Here is an 18567-nt window from a genome sequence, read left to right as displayed (position 1 = left end):
ATAAAAGCTTGACTGCAGGCTGCTGAGAGCGTGGCGTCAGGAATGCAGGGGAAGGCAGTGGGGGGCCTGCCTTAGGCCTCCTGCCCTGCGAATTGCCCTGCGCACTGGGGTCCCAAGGAAGATAAGCAGTTGGCAGGAAGCAGAGAGTGGGGCCAGGGGCACATTCCTGCTATGGCTGTGGCCCACACGGTAGCTCAGCACAGGACAGGCCCCCTGGTCAGTGCTCACTTGGGGGGCTTGAGGAAGAGAAGTCAGGACTGCCTGGCGGGGGGCCTTTTCCCGTCCCCTGCTCATCCAGTGCCCAGGTTCAGCCACTTGTGATCCGAGATGGGAGACACGTGTCCGTGTGTGTGTGTGTGTGTGTGTGTGTGTGTGTGTGTGTGTGTGTATGAGAGAGAGAGAAGGAGAGAGAGAGGGGGAGCCACTCTGGTTGCTTTCTGAATCTAGTTCCAAGCTGCGCAGGGGTTATTTGTGCCTTGGTTCCCCTCCACTGATGTGGATGACTGAGATAGCGGCCCGGTTCCAAACGTCCCCGCGTCCCCGCAGTGGCAGCTCCTCTGAGAGCATGTGGATACCTACGATTCTCCTAATTACTCTGGTACACCCACTCCACTCTCTTTCTCTTAAGCAGGAGGGAGGATTTGAGGGGAGGGTGCGGTCCTCCCCCCCAGACCTCTGCTGCTTCTTTCCTGCTGTCATTTATGTTTTACCGGCCTCCTGCTGCTCTCCTACCCACCCCTTCCCCACTCACAATGGCTTAACTGAGGGGGCCTCCGGATAAGAGAGACCGAGGGAGGAGGCCAGTTTCCCTTAAGCACTCCTACTCGGCAATTAGTTTCTGTTATTGCCAATTCGGGATAAGTAGAAAATAACAGAGGAATGGAAGTAGGACTCCAAGCCCGTGCCAAGAGCTTGGCATGCGTTACCATGACATTTTCACGTATGTCACATGGGAAGCCACATATCAGGCCAGGCATGGGGGAGGGGTGGCCAGCATGGGAGTGGAAGGAGCTGGGTTCCAGCACTGCTGGCTGTGCCCCCCTGACCTCTTCCATCTCTGAGCCTCAGTTTGTACATCTGTGAACTGGAGAGGTGTGGCTAGATCATTCTGCCATTTCACAGGGAATGAGGGACACAGGCTTGTCACCTCTGCCCTCCGGGTCTGCGTATTTGGGCCACAGCGGCAAGCACAGCCAAATTTCCGTCTGGATATGGCTGGAAGAGACTGTTCTAAGCCTTGGTGCCAGGAATGGAGGCTGAGGTGGCGAAGTCCAGAGAGAGGGGCCTGAGACAGGAGGGGAGGCTGGGAGTTGGGAGGAGAAAAGCAGAAGGATGCCGGACAGCATCTGGAGCTGAGGTGAGAAATAGAAACACACGCCAGATCCGTGGTTCTCAGGGGTGGCCCACGGACCAGCAGCGTCATGTGGGAACTCAGTAGAAAGGCAGATTCTTGGGCCCACCCTAGACCTGCTGAATCAGACACTCAGTGATGGGGCTGATAGTCGGATTTAGCAGGCTCTCCAGGCAATTCTGATGCATGCAGTTTGAGCATGGAGGATGAATGGAAGGAGGGCTTAGGCTTGGGGGGCTGGACAGGGTGTTTTGAGGCAAGGAGGGCAGAGGATCAGTGCTTCTCGGTCACGTGCCATGGCAGGGCGGAAACCAGGCATTTCCGGCTACTTTCCTTCATGCAAACCTTTCAGATTGGAGAGTAAACCTTTCAGCGAAGCAGCCCTTGAGATTCCCATTTCAAAGAGATGTCCACGGAAGCTCCAAGACTTGCCAAAGTCAATGCAGGGGTGAGATGAGAACCCAGGACCTGAAGCCTGAGTTCTTTCCCCCATACCAGCTGCCTCCTCGCCCACCGGTCCCTCAGCTGTCCTCTGCCACGTGCCCTGGCTCCCTCCTCTGCCCTGCCGTCACCAGGCAACCCACCATGCAGAGGCAAAAAGACCGCACCCTTGAGGCAAATAAGGGAGACCCTGGGGGACGACAGAAGGTGGGGAGCAGGGCCGAGGTGCACTGCAAGCCTGACCTCCTCCAGCCTCCAGGGCTAAGTGTGGCTGGGGGACCAAGGTGCGGGTGCAATGTTCCTAGAGGATGACATAGTTACCTTAATGTAGTAAGAACTCCTGCATGGCCTGGGTGGCAAAGTCAATAAATATTCATTGCTGCCTACACGTACCAGGCCCCGTGCTGGGAGCTGTGGGGGAAACTGAGGCAAGCATAGTTTCTGGCATCAAGGAGCTTCTGGTTCGGAGCCAGGGAAACAAAAACTGGTGGTAACCAGCTGGGGTGCTAGGGAGCCTGAGATGGCCAGGGTACCTCAAGCCAGGTGTTGGAAGAGTTCAGAGAGACTCATGTGGTGACTTTAGGGGATAGAACAAAGGCTTTGGGGGACAGACTTAAGGCTTTGGAGCTGCAGGGCACCGGTTCCATTCCCAGCACTCGCACTGACTCTGGGTAGCCTTGACAAGTTACCTCATGCCTTTGCCCTGTCTCCTTATCTACAGAATGGAGTTGCCAATGCCTTGCTCAGGGGATTGCCTTATTAGATTATACCAGGCATCACTCAGTGAGTTATTTCCTTCCTTTCAGAGGATTGCTTTAGGCCAGAGCAAAACTGGAAGACTGCACGGAAGAGGAAGCTTTTCACTTTGGCACTGAAGGATGGCTAGAATATATTTGGTGCTTTCTGTGTCTTCTCTAAGGAATCTGTGGGTGGACTCTGGGCTTGTGGGGTCATCTGAGGAGAATGGCCTTCCAGGCAGCTGTGGGGAAGGAAGTCATCTTATTCAGTCTGGAAGGTTACTTATTTTTTTAATGTTTAATTTTGAGAGAGAGAGAGAGAGAGAGAGCGCGCGCGAGCGAGCACACGTGCACGTGTGCACACAAGTGGGGAGGGTCAGAGAAAAAAGGAGACACAGAATCCGAAGCAGGCACCAAACTCTGAGCTGTCAGCACAGAGCCCGACACGGAGCCCGAACTCACGATCTGCAGGTTCGTGGCCTGAGCCAAAGTTGGATGTACACTTAACCGACTGAGCCACCCAGGCGCCTCTGGAAGGTTATTGTTTTAATGTGGTTTCGAATCCTGTTGCAGGGGGCAAAGCCAGGGGGCTGGCGCAGGCTGTTGGGAACGGCCGTGCTCAGGTTCCGTTTCCTGCTTTGTCTCGTAGATGATGCAGTTCGCCTGGCAGAGCTACAAGCGTTATGCGATGGGGAAAAACGAGCTCCGGCCCCTCACGAAAGACGGCTACGAGGGCAACATGTTTGGTGAGTCGGCGTCCGGGAGACCCCTGCCCCTGCGGGCTGAGTGTAGTGCAGTTTGGGCTTTTTAGCCGCTGAGTTGTGTCTCTATTTCCCCAGACGAAGGGGCTCCCAAGGCTGAGTCCCTTCTGGGCTGTTCAGGCTTCTGAGCTTTCTAGATTTGGGGGAAGCCCTCATGCTTCCGTCTCACTTTACGCCCGTCTTTGTATGCACTTGGCATGTGTTTGAGAGCAAACACACTGGGGCGTGTGACCGGGGATGGTGAGGAATGGAGGCCTGTTTCCGAGGAGCAGGTTTGGAGCTCTGAGGGGCTCCGCTGTGGACTGGCTTTAAATCCACTCCTCTGAGCGTAGCTGTGAAATGATCTCAGGTGATTTCATAGAGAAAACGGAACAGGTATCTGATGAGGTGGGCACGGGCGCTGCCTTCAGGGCCCTGCAGGGGCACCTCGCATGCTCACTTGGTGGACAGACAAGACCCTGGCCCGTCAGGGAGTGGCGCGGGTGCCACCTCGTATCACCAGCTCGAGGGCGACCTGCAGCCTTACTTGCCTGTGTCTCCTGCCTCTCCAGCCACGGGTTCTCCTAACTCAGAAGCCTCTCTCAGCTGGAGAGACTGCAAAGTGCCTTATTGTGGACATGACCTCGCAGTCAAATGGAACACCTTTCCAAGTCGCCAGCTCTCCTCTCTGTAGGCCTCTCACGAGGAAAGTGCTTCTTCCTTGGGAGACAGGAACTGTTGGGGGTCGTGGATGGAGGCAAAAATTCACCCACCCCCTGTGTTCCTCACTCTGGAGACACAGGCTCCAAAGAACCAAGTCAATTGAAAAGTACCAGAAAAACCTTTTTACTGTTTATTTATTTTGAGAGAAAGAGAGAGTGAACGAGTGAGCAAGTGAGCAGGAGGGAGGGGCAGAGGGAGAGAAAGAGAATCCCAAGCGCACTCTGCTCCGTATGGAACCTGACTCAGGGCTTGATCTCATGACTGCAAGATCATGACCCGAGCCGATATCAGGAGTTAGCCACTTAACCAACTGAGCCACCCCGGCTCCCCTCCCAGGAAAATCTTAAAGGCAGATTTAAAGGAATGGCCCCAGTGTGTATGGTCATGACAGAAGTATTTGTGTTGTGGGAAAAGGGACGCAGGACCTGCCTTCCTCTAAGCGGTCAGCATCGCGTCCTTTCTGGATGTTCAGATGATTCACTCAGGGTGTGCGGGAGTGGGGGGGTGGGGCATGGGGAGAGAGAGGAAGAATTTGGGTAGCTGCTTTTATTTTTCTGATTATCACAGGAATGTAGGAAAAAGGAAAAAAGTATCAAAAGGTGTAAAACAGAGAACAAGTAACTCATTCTGCCACATACATGCAGCCTCTGTTGATATCTTGGTTCATTTCCTTCCAACAGTCTTCTCTATACATTTTTCCCCTCTCTGTATGCAATTTTATGTCCACCGCCCCCCTTTGTCTCTCTCTCTCTCTCTCTCTGTCTCTGGTTTGGCCTAATGTTACATCATAAGTATTTCCCAAACCGATTCAAATTTTTTTCACAAAGAATGTTTTTAATGGTTGCAATTACTACATGGATATGTTGTAATTCACTTAACCATCCTGCTGACGTTGGACAGAAGCTGTTTCCAATTTTTTGCTATTAAAAATAGTTCAGCAGTTAACATCTTTGTGTATAAAATGTTGCCTTAGCATAGATTTTTACGGAGGACTCCTGAATCGGAAGAGAGGAAGCCAGAGGTTGCTTTAACCTCACAGATGAAATGTGTGGATTTCTGCTTAGGAGACCAGTTGTCCTCCCTGCCTTAGGACACGGACCTTCCCCAACATCAGCCCTGGGGCAAGGTGGCTGGCATGGGTTTCCTCAGAGTCGTTGGAGCTTTGGCTCCTAGCGTAAATCAGGGCTGGAACCCCAGAGGCAGTTGGTGAAAGTTCAGGGAATTGGTGGAAGTCTGGGGAGGCAGAGTTCTGAAACTGTGGCTCGGACCATCCATGGGGACAGAGGGAGCACCAGGGGGAGCACTCCAGGGAGGATTGGGCTAAACCACGTCTCATCCTGTTGTGTATAATTCCTGAGGGCTGCCGATTGCATCTCAACCCATCAGCCCCCTTTCAGTCACCAGACCTGATGGAGAGTGGGCAGCTGGAATGGAAAGAACTTGGACCTGGAGTCAGAAGACCTGGGCGCAAGTCGTCACTCTGCCCTGTGCTATCTGTGTGGCCAAGTCCAAGTCACTTCACCTCTCTGGGCCCCTGCTGATTCGTCCTTCTCACTGGACTTCTGTGAGAGCACGTCCGACCATGCAGAGGGCAGAGTGTGTATGAGTGATTTACGATTCACAGCATAAGAAGTGCAGTTGGCAGTTGCCCAGCTGAGCCCCCGGGCGTCTGTCTCCCAGAGCAGCCTTAGCAGGACCCCGGGTGCCCCATCGTCCAGTGCTTGCAGCCGTCCTGGCAGTGAGGCAGTGTCTTTCTTCTGCACCAGCAGAGGAGTTGCAGTGAGTGGCTGACTCTGGGAAAGGAGGGTGTGCAGGGACCCAGGCACTGGTCTGGTCTTGTTTCCTCTTTCACTCCACAAGTGCTTATTTACCGACTCCTGGTTGTGTGAGCTTAGGCAAGTCATTTCTCTATAAGCCCGAGATTTTCTGCACAGTGGAGCTAAAGAAAACATCCATCCCCAGCCCAGAGCCCACCTGACACACAGAGCCTGCTGGATATGTAGTAGCGATGACTGGGGCGACCACACTGTGTCTTATGAGACAGAGGCTTATGGGAATGCCGAGGAGGAGGCTCTGGTTTGGAGTGGATCCACAAGGGGCTTCTAAGCCTGACTATTCCCAAAGACAGGAGGAGGCAGACTGGCCTGGATTGAGCTGCTTGTCACCGTGCCGCTGCTTTTCCTGGACTCACGTGGGCTGCTGGGTGGCTGGGCTCTGGCCGCTGCTGTCTTCAGCGACTTCCCTATAAACCGAGCCCTGCCAGGAAGGCCAAGCTGCAGCAGTGCCCACCCTGCCTGCCTCACTGAGTTGTTTGGACGCAGCTCTCGCAGTCCCCTTCCTGGGTCGTTGGGCCACTGGGCCTGCACGCGGGGAAGGGTAGTGAGTTCACACTGGTGCCTGGCTCTGCAGGGAGAGCATCAGATGCCGAGCCTGGTGTGTGAGCAGCATCTCACCGCATTGAATTCCCTCCCCTCTCAGCTGCCCACACACCCCTTCCCGAATCTGCTCTCATTCTGAGAGCAAGACCACTGTGTGATGTGTCTCTCAAGCCAGTGTTTGTATCCCAAGCAATTCAGTATCAAAGTGGCTTCCTTTTTCCTAACATCCGGCTCAGCAGGCCCTGTCAGAAAATGTTTGCAAGGCTCCGGGGCTCTGTGCAAGGTTGCAGCCTGCTTCTCTCTGCTCAGCCGCGGCAGAGGTCTGCCTCTTTCCCCTTCCTCGGAGAGGTCACCAGAATGTTTCTATTAGTGTCCAGCCAGGTAGTGGATCTAAGCATGCCTGAGTAGGATTTCTGTGTTGTCACTCAGTAGCTGTGTGGCCTCACACTGTGGAGTGGGACAGAGGCCCCTACCTCCTGGGCCCGTGGTAACAGCCTGGAGACAGATAAAGGCCTAGCCCCGAGCCAGGCCCAGAGCAGGCACTCAATGGCACTGCTCTTGTCACCAGTAAGTCTCAGAGGCAAGCCTGCCCCTGGAAGGATGCCTTCAAGGAGGGGAGGGAGAGGAACTGTCCCTAATGAGTGGCAGCAATGCCGTAGAGCACAGCGGCTCAGTACACAGAGGCGCAGCTTCCTTACCTATAGACAGGGCTGCTGCTAGGAGATGGAGGACATTAACCAAGCTGGCCGGGGAGTGTGGACTCGGGGGCCACACAGCTGGCATCTGCATGCTGCTCCACCACTTCACTGTGCGACCTTGGGCAAGCTTCTTGACGTCTCTGGGCCTCCGTGTCCAGCTGTAGGTAGGGACAGCAGTAGTAGCTCACAGTCTGGCATTCTTCAAGTCAGCTGATGTGAGGATGATGTACGTCTCTTAGGACAGTGTGTGCTTCTCCTATTTTGACTGGGGCATGCCCAAGACCCCTGGGCCCAGGGGCCCACCTGAGGGCTGCAGGGATTTCCAGACCTGCCCTGTTCTCCCAGCCCTTGAGTACCCCTGGCAGAGATCATGGATGGGCAGCGCATTGGTGGCCAGTGTCCCATTCATGCTTTCATTTAAGCAGCTGACAGAGGAATTTTTAACAGGGAAGAGGCAGGGAAAGGTTAAGGTTCAAGGCCATGGAATAAATTAGCCTACTGCCAGAATAAGAATTTCCGGGCAGGTAGTAAGTGACACCTTGCATGGGTGCCAGCTGCCAGCCTTGAAGCACTTAACGAGCATTAATCCTCCCAAGAAGTCAGAGTGAGCCTGATAGCTTCATCTTCCCCTGGCAGCGGGGAAGATCAGCACGAGCCCGGAGTCTTGGGAGGGTGCCACCAGAGAGCCTCTTTGAAGGCAAGCCCTGCCTCTTCATCTGAGCGTGGCAGAACCAAGCTCAGAGAGGGGAAGGGACTTGCCCAGGGTGACCCAGCGTGTTAATTGCAGGACCGTGGCTTGGACTCTGGTAGCATGAGGCCTGGCCCAGCCCTCTCTGCACACCCACTCTGAGATCAGGTAAATGGACCAAGGTCAGATCATCAAAGTGCAAGCCTACGGTCATGGCCAGATCACCACCAGGAACTAGGAGTTTGCAGAGCTTTAACAAGAGCACACTGTCATGGGGTGTAGGGTTTGGGGGCTCCCCGTGCATGCATCACACCAGGCACTGTAGCTGAATTCTCTTGTCTTCCTCATAGCCCTTGGAAGGAATACATGACCCATTTTATCCCCATTTCATAGATAAGGAAACCGAGACTAGGTGAGTTTTAGGACTTGCTAGGTCACATAGTTACCAAGCAGAGACTTGATCACAAGGCCCTCAAACTCCAAAAACCAATCCATAAATCATCGTGCTGCCCTGTCCCCCAGTGACCACATACAATGGCCACAGAGAGAGGAACAGGGCAGAAGGGTGGGTTCAGGGCTGGTGGTGGTGCATCTTGTACTCCACTGTCCTCATGGAATCTGGAGAAGACAAGTACTTCATGGCCAGAGTCTGCAGCCGCCCATCTCCAGGCCTTAGTCTCTAGTGGTTGTCAGCTGAGTATTCAGAGCCTGGAAAAAAGATCCAGATTCTTTTCTTTTCTCCCAGTGTAGGAAGATATTTTATCCCTGCCCAAGAACTTGAAAACACATAAGTGTAAAACACGCCACTAGCCGTCAGCCTGATGAGCTAAGAGAGGTACAGATATGAGAACCACACCTGTCTGAGTTTGAATCCTAGCCCCATCACTTGCTAGGATTCAGAGAGAGCGAGTGAGCAGGAGAGGGGCAGAGAGAGAAGAGGACAGAGGATCCGAAAGGGGCTCTGTGCTGACAGCAGCCAGCCCGATATGGGGCTTGAACTCCCGAACTGTGAGATCGTGACCTGAGCCGAAGTTGGACACTTAACCAACTGAGCCACCCAGGTGCCCCAGGTTTCTTAATCTCTTGCACCTCAGTTTCCCCATCTGTACGATGAGGAGAATATCGACCTCACCTAGCAGCTGGGAAGATCAGATAAAGTTCATGTGTGTGGAACACCCGGTACAGCACGGGCCGTGTGCACTCACTAACCATAAGCTGCTGCCACTGTTACTCTGTCTGTTAAAAGATAATTGTGGAAATAATTACATTCCGGGGAAAGAAGTAGTGCCTGGCACATCACCGACGGTAGGCTCTTAATAAATATTTGGGGATGAATGAATTGCCCACCGCGGTCTGGGCCTGCCCTGTTTTTCCCCTAGCCCCTTGTCCTGGGTTTGGCTGGGGCAGGGCGAGATCCTGCTGTTCTCCCTCCCTCTCACTCTCTTCAGCTGCCTTCACTCCTCCTCCATCACAAAGTGCATTTGGAATCAGCAAACTAACCAGGAAGAGCAACGGTCCTGCTTAGTCAGGAGATCTGCCTCTTGGGCAGCTTCTCTGTGGAGGATGGAGGCACTTGCGTGGCCAAAAGCAACGCTCCCCCTGCTCCCAGCCGGCTCAGGATGACCATGAGAGCCCCAAATTGGATTCCTCCTCTGCCCTGCGAGTCCCCGATAGCACTGCCAACCAAATCCCCATTTCGAGGGATGATTTATGGCCTTGGGTGAGTTAAGAGGCAAAATGAACACAGCGTGATTTTCAGATCACAGGCTGGGAATGTTCGGCCTTGGCAGAGAGAAAAATCATCTTTGCCTTGTAAACGGAGCAAATATGATGTTGAAGAGGGAATCAATCCAGGTCCCAAGATGTCATTTTTACAATTGCTTTTTGGCATGTGACTTAGTAGTGCCTCCTGCAAAATGCTCACAGTCTCTCCCGCCCCCTCCCCCCTGCCACACACACCCCAGTCTTACTGGATCTTTTTGTGGGGGTGAGAGTTACTCACCCAGTATGGCTGCCTTGGGAACTGCACACTTTGCCAGGGAGACAGTTTGTGAAAACCACCTGCTTTTGCGGTTTTCCACAGAACTCCATGTTGTTTCCGCGGATCTCGGAGCTTGTGTCTGGGAGCAGCATTTGGAGGTACCCCAAGGTTCACGTCCTCAGCAGCATTTACCAACAGAATAAAATCGGACAAGTCATGGAATTCTCTGAGCCTCAGTTTACTCACCTGTGGAAGGGAAGGGGACAGGCATAGGTTGCCCCAGCACCCTGCCTGGGGTGCTCGCATACCCTTCCCGGGCCCTTCCCCTCCTCCCCTGCTATTGGGTAGCAGAGCACGTTTACTTCTCTGGCTGAAAACACCCTATCTACTTTTTGGAGGGTTTCTTTGTTCTGAAAAACAAAAACACACACAACACTAAGGATCCCATAGTTCTTGGGAAAATCGGTGTCAGGCCACGTTGCTCACTGATTTCCAGCAGGCCGTGGTGCACATTCCTGACCCTGGCTTTGAATCTGTTTTGAGAAAGAGCTGTTGTCTTGGATGCGGTGATGTTGCAATTGCTCAGAGGGAACGGGTCAGGCACAAGGGCGGCAAGCAACCCTTCCGGGTAGTCACATGTTTGGGGAGCCGGGGCTGCTCCATCTGGAGGCTAGAGGCTGTCCAAAGTGCAGAGGAAATGGATTAGAAGCGCTGGTCACTGGCCGACGGGCTTTTAGCACAAGGAGGGTGACGGAATGAAAATATTAACCCCACACGTGAAGGTCGGGTGGAACTGGCAGGTGCTGGTCAGATACTGTGGCCTCATGGGGGCGTCCCTGTGGCCTTGAGTGACACATCTGTGATTTCCCGTCCACCTCCTGAAGCCCAGGAAGTCCCTCGGGTCACACCGGGCAATTACCAGAGCAACACGCTCACCTCTAACTTAGCCTGCTGGATGCTCACACTCTGGCCGCCGACCCTCCGCGGCGTGGTGCTCTGTACCCGCCTCCCGAGAACGTGGTTTTTTCCCAAGCACTTTCTAATTAAGATGCATCTTAGCCATTTTCTTTTTCTTTTAGTTTAAAAGGCTTCCCACCAGCACAGAGCATAATTTATTTCTCTAAAAAATATAGTAGCAGGTTGTTGTAAAAAGAAAACCCAAGGCCAGGAGCCTTGGGTCCCCGTCCCAGCCCTGGCGCCGGCAGCCATGTGAGCCGGCGGTTTCCTCTGGGGCCTCGTCCGGTCTTCTGTACAAAGACGCCCAGCCCCTCTGTGATTCCGGGTTGGTTACTAGGCTGATTTCTTTCTTTTTTTTCTTTCTCTTTCTGCCTTCACCACCCGTTCCCCCCCCCCCCCCCCCCCCCCCCCCCCCCACGAGCGAGAGGCTATTTGGGCTGTGCTGGTTCTCTTGACATCTGAAATTTTAGTAGCAAGTCTTGTTCCTGTCAGGGAGAAGTGAGTCAGGGTATCTATTCCCAGAGCAAGTTGCTGGAGGCCTAAAATGATTCATATTGAAAGTGACATTCCCTCCTGGAGGCGGGGTGCTCCCACCCACTTTCCAAAGACCTCGCCTTCCTTGGAAACAAGGCTGAGCCCACAGCACACAAGCAGCCCCCTTTTCTTCGCACCACATTGATGGCAAGCACTTGCCAAACCTCCCAACAAAACTCAGGGACAAATAGGTATGTGAAATCCGCAGAATCGCAGACTGTCAGTGCCAGTTGGGTTCTTTGAGACCATCTGGTCTGCTCTCTGGAGGACGGGGAAGGAGGCACAGGGAGGGAGGGACGGGAGCCGTCACAAAGACCTGACAGCCAGGACGTGTGCCCTGGTCTATTCACCTGGGCCTCTTTTTTTTTTTTTTTTTTTAGTTTTTAAAAATTGAGATGTAACTTTCTACCTTGCATGCAGTAAAACACACACATCTTAAGTGCACATCCCAATGAATTTTACAGACAGGTGCATCCTGTAACTAACCTGCAGATCAAGGTAGCGTTTCTCTCTCCCCAGAAAGTTCCCACAGGCCCCACCCCATCAGTAGCCCCCACAGGTCGCAGCTATTCTGACTTCTATCATCTTAGATTGGTTTGGTCTGTTTTAAAATTTCACACCAGATTGTGTATACTCTTTTATGGGTTTGCTGCTCTTTACTCATAATTTCATCATAAACAGTAGTTCATTCCTTTTCAAGTTTATCCACCCATTCTACTGCTGTTGGACATTTTTGTTTCCATTCATGGCAATTACAAGAAAAGCCCGTACCCCTCAGGGTCACTCCCGTGTCTCTCCAACCCTCCCTCCCCTGCCAGCCCCCAGGCAACCATTAATCTGCTTTCTGTCCCTCCATAGATTTGCCAGTGCTGACCATGTCATATAAAAGGGGTCATATACTGTCTGGTCTCTTGCGAACGGCTTCTTTCACTGGGCCCAATTTTTTGAGGTTTATCCACACTGTAGCATATACTTCATTTCCCTTATTGCCAAATAATATCCTGTTGTACGAGTACACCACGTTTTATTTATCCTTTCAGCAGCTGATGGACATTGGATCGTGCCTGCTTTCTAATTCATTTGTCTATTACGAATACTGCTCCAATGAACATCCATGTCCAAGTTTCTGCGTGGACGTGGGTTTTCATTTCTCCTGGTGTTTGCGGAGGAGTGGAGCTGCAGGATCATATGGTAGCTGTGTAAACTTCGGAGGAACTGCCAGAGTGGTTGCCACGGTTTCTCGTTCCCGTTGAGGGTCACAAGCATTTCTGTACATTCTTGCTGGTGGAAACCAGCAGTCACTTATGTCGGGATCTGCCCAGGGTTCCAATCGCTGGGTTATGCCGTATTTGGATGTTGAACTTTAGTTGGATCCTGCCAGTTTCTGCAAAGTAGATAAACAAATCAGCGGTCCCACCAGCCACGCTCCAGAGTTCTGGTCACTCTGTTATCCTCACCAGTGCTTGCTCTTGTCAGTATGCTTGATCGTGGCCTCCTCCTGAATACTGCCCTCTTAATCAGATGCCCGCTCCCTTGCTAAAAGGCCAAGCTTCCCAGGCGTGTGCTCCCTGCAGCAGAGCTGCCCTGTGCTGTTTTCAGCCCCGGTCTGGAAGGGTCCTGTTCTTCCTGCCTTAACCTGGGGGGTCTTGGGGCTCCCAGGCTGGCTGCCTCAAGTGACAGTGGTCAGCAAAGTCTTCTTCAGTGCTCCCTGCTCATGCTGTCTCTCAGTGCCATGGGGTGACCTCTCTACGCCCCAGCCCAGCTGTGACACACAGGTCCAAAATGCCTTGAACTGGATGGACCTTCTTTCGTTCAGTTACCATGCAGGAAGGGGCAGTGGGGGGTGGGGTGGGTCTTAATAAAGAAAATGTTGACATTGGGTCAGAAGACTTGAATTCCCCAAATCCTGGCTCTACCAACTCACTGGGCAGGGGTCACATGTCTTTCCTGCGCCTCAGTTTTCTCTCATGTGGAATGGGGAGGTTGACACCTTCTCACAGGTTTGTCACTGGGATCCCGTGAGACCATTTCTTTCTCTATGATTGTTCAGTGCCTGGAGTGTGCCAGGCATTATTATAGACACGGGGAGGCAGCAGGGGGCGAGACTAACAGATACCCGTGTAGACCTCCCAGGCTAGTGGAGAGACAAACAGACGAATTTAAACTTTCAATTAAGGCAGTATGAGTGCTCTGAGGTACACATTCACACCAGGTGCTCTTTAATTCATTCTTGGAGGGATGGGCTTCAAAAAGGCTTCCTGGAGGAGGTGGCCTCTACACTGAAACTCGAAACATGAATAAAGAAGTGTAAGAGAGGGGCCATGAGCCCAGATGCACAAGTGCAACAGCCTAGGGGGGAGATTGAGTGAGACCACCCCCTTGAGGTCTAAAGGATGTTCAGTGTGGCTGGAGCAGGTGGGGGAGTGGTGAGAGACCATACTCGAGCTGCGCTGGGTGTAAATGGGGCCCATGAATGCAGCTCCCCAGTGTTTTCTCCCTCTCCTGAACCTCAGGAACCAGGAGACCAGGCTTCCAATTGCTTCTCAGCCACCATTCTGTCCTGTGGCCCAGACAAGGCTCGTTCTCTCTGTGAGCCCATTTCCCCATCATACAGCGTGGGTGTCTGGCATACAGACTCTCCTCTTGCTTCCAGGTCCTTAAATAGTAGGTGACTGGGCTACTTTGGGGTGTGTTTCACTCTGGCTGATGAAAGCCTGGTGTGGCCGGGTGGGCAGCGAGCTCAACGGTGGCAGCAGAGGTGCAGCCCTGGGCAGGGGTCCCAAGTGAGGACCCAGGCGTGGCTACTTCTCTGGGCAGCGGGAGCCAGGACTTCCCTCCCCCCACCCCTTGGCACCTTTCAGGACAGCAGATCCGTTCCCTGCTCCACTGTGGGCTGCTCTCCCCAGGCATGAGAACCAGGCAGGGATCAATAGGAGTTGCTGAGAACTTCTGAAGAGAGCGTGGAGGAGGACAAAGAGACCCGGAAGTGTGTTGTCAGCACAATTTAGGGCTAATACTCAAGTTTGTTTTTCTTCTCATCAAATCTGAAAAGCAGTTTGAAATCCACTGCTCTTGTTTTGTTTTGTGTCTTAATGACTGGATAAAAGCACAATTGCATTTTCTCCCCCAATAACTTTGAATTCTGGGAATAGACCATGTGGGGATAATTGCTGTTGTCTAATCCTGCCGATGGCCAAGCAAATGATTAGGGCTGGGAGGAAGGGAGCCGCAGTGGCGGCAGAGGCCCTCTGCCGGCTTCTTGTCCAGCCAGCAGGGCTCTCTGCTCCCCAAATAACACTGTTCCCAAAATAGCAGTTGCCTGGAAATGCATCTGGATGCTGTTTTGCAACAAGTAACTGATCGCACTTGGGGGGGGGGGCGGGTGATGTGGAAAGTTGCAGGTATTTAAGTTTTAATTCACTTCCACAACTTTGTGTTGAGTGTGCCAGGCTCCGAGCTGGGGATGGAGCAGGGAAGAGGGCTCGAAGGGAGCGAGATACGGAGAGAAGCATAATGTTCCCAGTATTTCACCAGTGCATCCGAGACGTTGTATGCATTGTATACAAGGGGGCAGATTCTCGGCTGCCGAGTTGCTCAGCCGGTAGATTTCAACAAACATCAATGAAATCTCTGTTGTAGGTGGGGGAGCGGCACAAGCCAAGCCTGGGAGGTCATGCTGGGGAGAAGGTTAGCGCTAATCCAGAGAGGGGTGCGGTTGGTGGGATGGGAGAAGCAGCTTTGGAGGGAGGAGACCCAGCACCCAGCCAGGCACCCAAGATGCCTCTTGCTCAGGCCTGACTTCTTCGTTACATACGGTTCCCAGGGCTTACAGAAGTATTTTAATTTCTTTGAAAATCCAAAGACAAAAACGAATATAATAACGGGTCCAGCCTGGATTATATTCATTTTCATACAAATGCAATTGTAAAAGATCATTTTTAAGATAATGTCATTTTTAATGGCGGTAAGGGCTCACGAAAGTTGTGATGCAGCCCCGCCTCTGTGGCTGTGTCTTCCTTGCCAGGTGAGGGTCCTAAAAGCCTGAACCCTCCCTGATTTTGTGGGAAGGATTCCTTCCTTCTCACTGTTGTTGAGAAAATGGGTGCATAAATCCTCCGGGTCAACATCTCCATTAGTGCGGGGGGCGGAAAGGGCACGTCCCCAGGGGCCCACCTGCTTGTGCAGCTACCTTCCGGGGAGTTTCACTTATTCCCCTCAGCACGTCTTTGAAGTAGGTGTCAGGATGAGGAAACCGAGACGCCGAGAGATGGAACCTGCCCAAGCCTGCAAAGAGGCAGAGCGGCAGTTCAAACCCAGGCTTGTCTACTTCCAAAGCCCGCACGTCCAGTTTCCTCTGCCTCTGGAACTGTAACCCCCCACAGGCCAGGACTTCCCACATAACCTGCCCTGTGCGTCCCTGGAATGGCATCAGACCCGGATGGTGCTTCTCGGGCATCAGGATGGCCCCTTGGGTGAATGGCAAGGAAGGGTCCGTGTGTGTTCATTGATGACAAGGAGGCTGTGACATTCTTCCGTCCACACCCCTCAGCCTTTGACTATTGCATCCCTCTCCCCTAAGTTAAAAGTAAGGCCAAGGGGGTGCCTGGGGCTCAGTCAGTCGGGCATCTGACTTTGGCTCAGGTTGATCTCAGGGTTCATGGGTTTGAGCCTGTGTTGGACTCAGTGCTGACAGCTTAGAACCTGGGGCCTGCTTCAGATTCTATGTCTCCCTCTCTCTCTGCCCCTCCCCTGCTCTCTCGCACACGCATGCTCGCTCTCTCGCTCGCTCTCTCAAAAAAAGTAAAACCAAAAAAGTTACTTCTCTTCTCCAAACTAAGGAGGACAAAATCCCAGACACCCCAGATGAGACTATTACATGACCTCGCCCTCTAAGAGGGTGTCGCAGGGGTCTGGCTGGTCTGGGAAAAGCTGTCTCTCCTGTGATTGCGCACGTCCACTGTGGGGTCATTCTTCCCACTGGCTGCATGGCTTCATCTGAAGGGCCTTGAGCCAAGCCCAGACCAGGGTATACGTGCAAAAGTAGGTCACTCAGCAAGTGAGATGTGCCCTCTGGGCTCCCTCAGCGTCGAGGTCAGGATGCAAAGCTGGGCAGAGACAATTCTCCCCAGAAACATCCCACAGCCTGAAGTTCAACCCACAGGCTGGGGAGGAGACAAAATCTCTGAGGCAGGGTCCTGGTGATTTGGGAAAGTTGTGCCAACTAGATAGGGGCTTGGGCTTTGGCTCCATTGCTGTGTGACCTTGGGCAAATGAATTAACCTCTCTGGGCCACAGTTCCCTCTTCTGGAAAAACAGAACCTATTTCATAGACTGGTTGTGAGAATTCAATTAGTTAATACATATGAGGGACTTGGAGTAGCACCAATAAATAGTAGCTGTGCCATCGTCATCATCATCATCATCATTGTCATCACCATTAATATTGTCAGAGCTGCCCAGGGAAGCAGTTGTTGGCTTGTGACCTTGGACAAATACATTTTTCCCACCCCTCCCTGGGATAGTCCCACTATCAATGAAATGAGCTGGTTGGGCCAATTTATGGCTCTTAACCAGGGAAAACACCAGAACTCCCTGCCCGATTTTTGCAAACATGGATTTCTAGGTTCAATCCTCCGAAATGCTGGTTCAGTGGAGTCTGTAGCTGGCACTAAGGGTCTGTGTCGGTGGCTCCGATGCATAGACAGGACCCTCGTGAGCCTAAAGTCCATCATTCCTGTGTGATTCCTCCCCCCACCCCCACTCTTCCCACAGCCCTGTGAGTCGAGGTAATGCCTCTGGCAAAGGCGAGCCCCCTTGGGTGCTGAGTCTGCCGTGTAGGTGAGTTCCCACACTACTGGATGTGGCAGCCCCCCACCCCCACCCAGTTCAGCAGGAAGGTGGCCGGGACCCGAGTCACTGTGTGGGTGAGTCCAGCATGTCAAGGGGCTTCCATTCAGCAGATAGTTGAGGAACATGACATTTGCAAAGGGCAGGCAGAGCCGTTGTTTGAAGGGGGTACCTTCTGTTCAGGTACCTGAATCCTCTCTGAGGTAACAGGATATTTTTGGTGTAGCTTTGAGCTGTTTCTGAAGTGTGGTTAAGAAAGGACGGGGAGTGTAGATGTGTGTCAGCCCGGATCCCTGCATAGCCAGGAAGAGGATTTGGATGCTTTCGATAAAAAGCTCAGAGGAGCTTTATTATCACTGGTGGCCCATCTTCTTGGCCACTGGTGGGTCCCAAATTCCCACCTTCTCCTGCTGGAGCTCACTGTACTGCCCAGCCCCTCTGCAGCCCCCAGCTGGCACTGACCTTGCCCTTCTTCGCATCCCCGCTCCCTTCTCTGACCAGTAGGATCCAGCCAGGAGAGTAGGAAGCCTCGGCCCCTTTCTCTCTCCTACAGCCGAGGGGCAGAGCAGCCTCTCTCTTCGTCCATCCCCTTGATCTTTCTCTCTGCTTCCAGTCCCCCATGTTCCCTTTGCGATATAATTTGGATTTGTGTTCTTCTCTGTGAAAACCACACTCTGTGCTTCCTGAAGGCAGGCACAGCCTTGGACTGGCCGTTACATCCAGTGTTGGCGCCGGCTGCGGTGCGGATGCTGGAAATGGGGAGGCGAGCAAATCAACCCGACTCCTATCTTGAGACCCCATCCCAGGGCAGCGGGGTGCGGAGCAGCGGCCAGGAGGCTGCTTGCTAACGCATCTCCGTAGTTATTACAGCTTATGCGTTTACTTCAACTTGGCATGTGTCTTGAGGTGCTGGGTAAGCATCTTGTCAACTTCAATACAGCTGACAAAGTTATGACATGAAGAATGTTTAGACTTCACAGTTTTCCCCGACCTCCAGCTGATCCTGTGAAAGTGTCCCTCCTCCTTCCGGAGAGCTGATTTGTGCCCCACATTTTCTCATCTCAGCGGGAAGGTCTCTTGGCAAGGTAAAGTAGAAATTCGTTGTCATTCTGATACCCTGGTTTCCTGTTCCCTGAGAGGAAGAAGGAAGTCATGTTTCACGTCTGATTTGTTGCTAACGGTCAAGGTTGGTGTCCCACAGGATGGAGCGATGGGGAAGGATGGCTGGAGACGCTTTCGTTTTTAAGCTACTCTTCTTAGACACTAAAACCTTGAAACGTGGGGTTTTCCTTCTTATGGTTGCGGTTCTCCGGGTCTCAGTTGGAGAGTGATGAAGTTGGAACAAATCCCTTTATCCGTGTTGGAATGATCTGAGTGTGAAAATCCTTTTCTACTGTTAAAATTACTCCATCTATTTTTTCCCTTTTTGGGGGGGGGGGAGATGATAAACGTAATACATGTCCGTTGTAGAGAAATAGGAAATTACAAATAA

The 18567-nt window shown here is 52.6% G+C and overlaps 1 protein-coding gene across 2 annotated transcripts in view; it reads left to right on the top strand.

The window, feature by feature from the left end:
- MAN1C1 (mannosidase alpha class 1C member 1) overlaps positions 1-18567 on the top strand; it is a 140353-nt gene that overhangs the window by 48693 nt on the left and 73093 nt on the right. For both annotated transcript variants that reach the window (XM_029948324.1, XM_029948323.1), the window contains exon 2: positions 3179-3275. In XM_029948324.1, the coding sequence (XP_029804184.1) occupies positions 3179-3275 (97 nt within the window). The remainder of the gene's footprint in view (positions 1-3178; positions 3276-18567) is intronic.

This window comes from Suricata suricatta, chromosome 8 (assembly GCF_006229205.1).
Source record: "Suricata suricatta isolate VVHF042 chromosome 8, meerkat_22Aug2017_6uvM2_HiC, whole genome shotgun sequence".
Taxonomy (NCBI): Eukaryota; Metazoa; Chordata; class Mammalia; order Carnivora; family Herpestidae; genus Suricata; species Suricata suricatta.
This window is presented reverse-complemented; position numbering and strand designations above follow the sequence as displayed.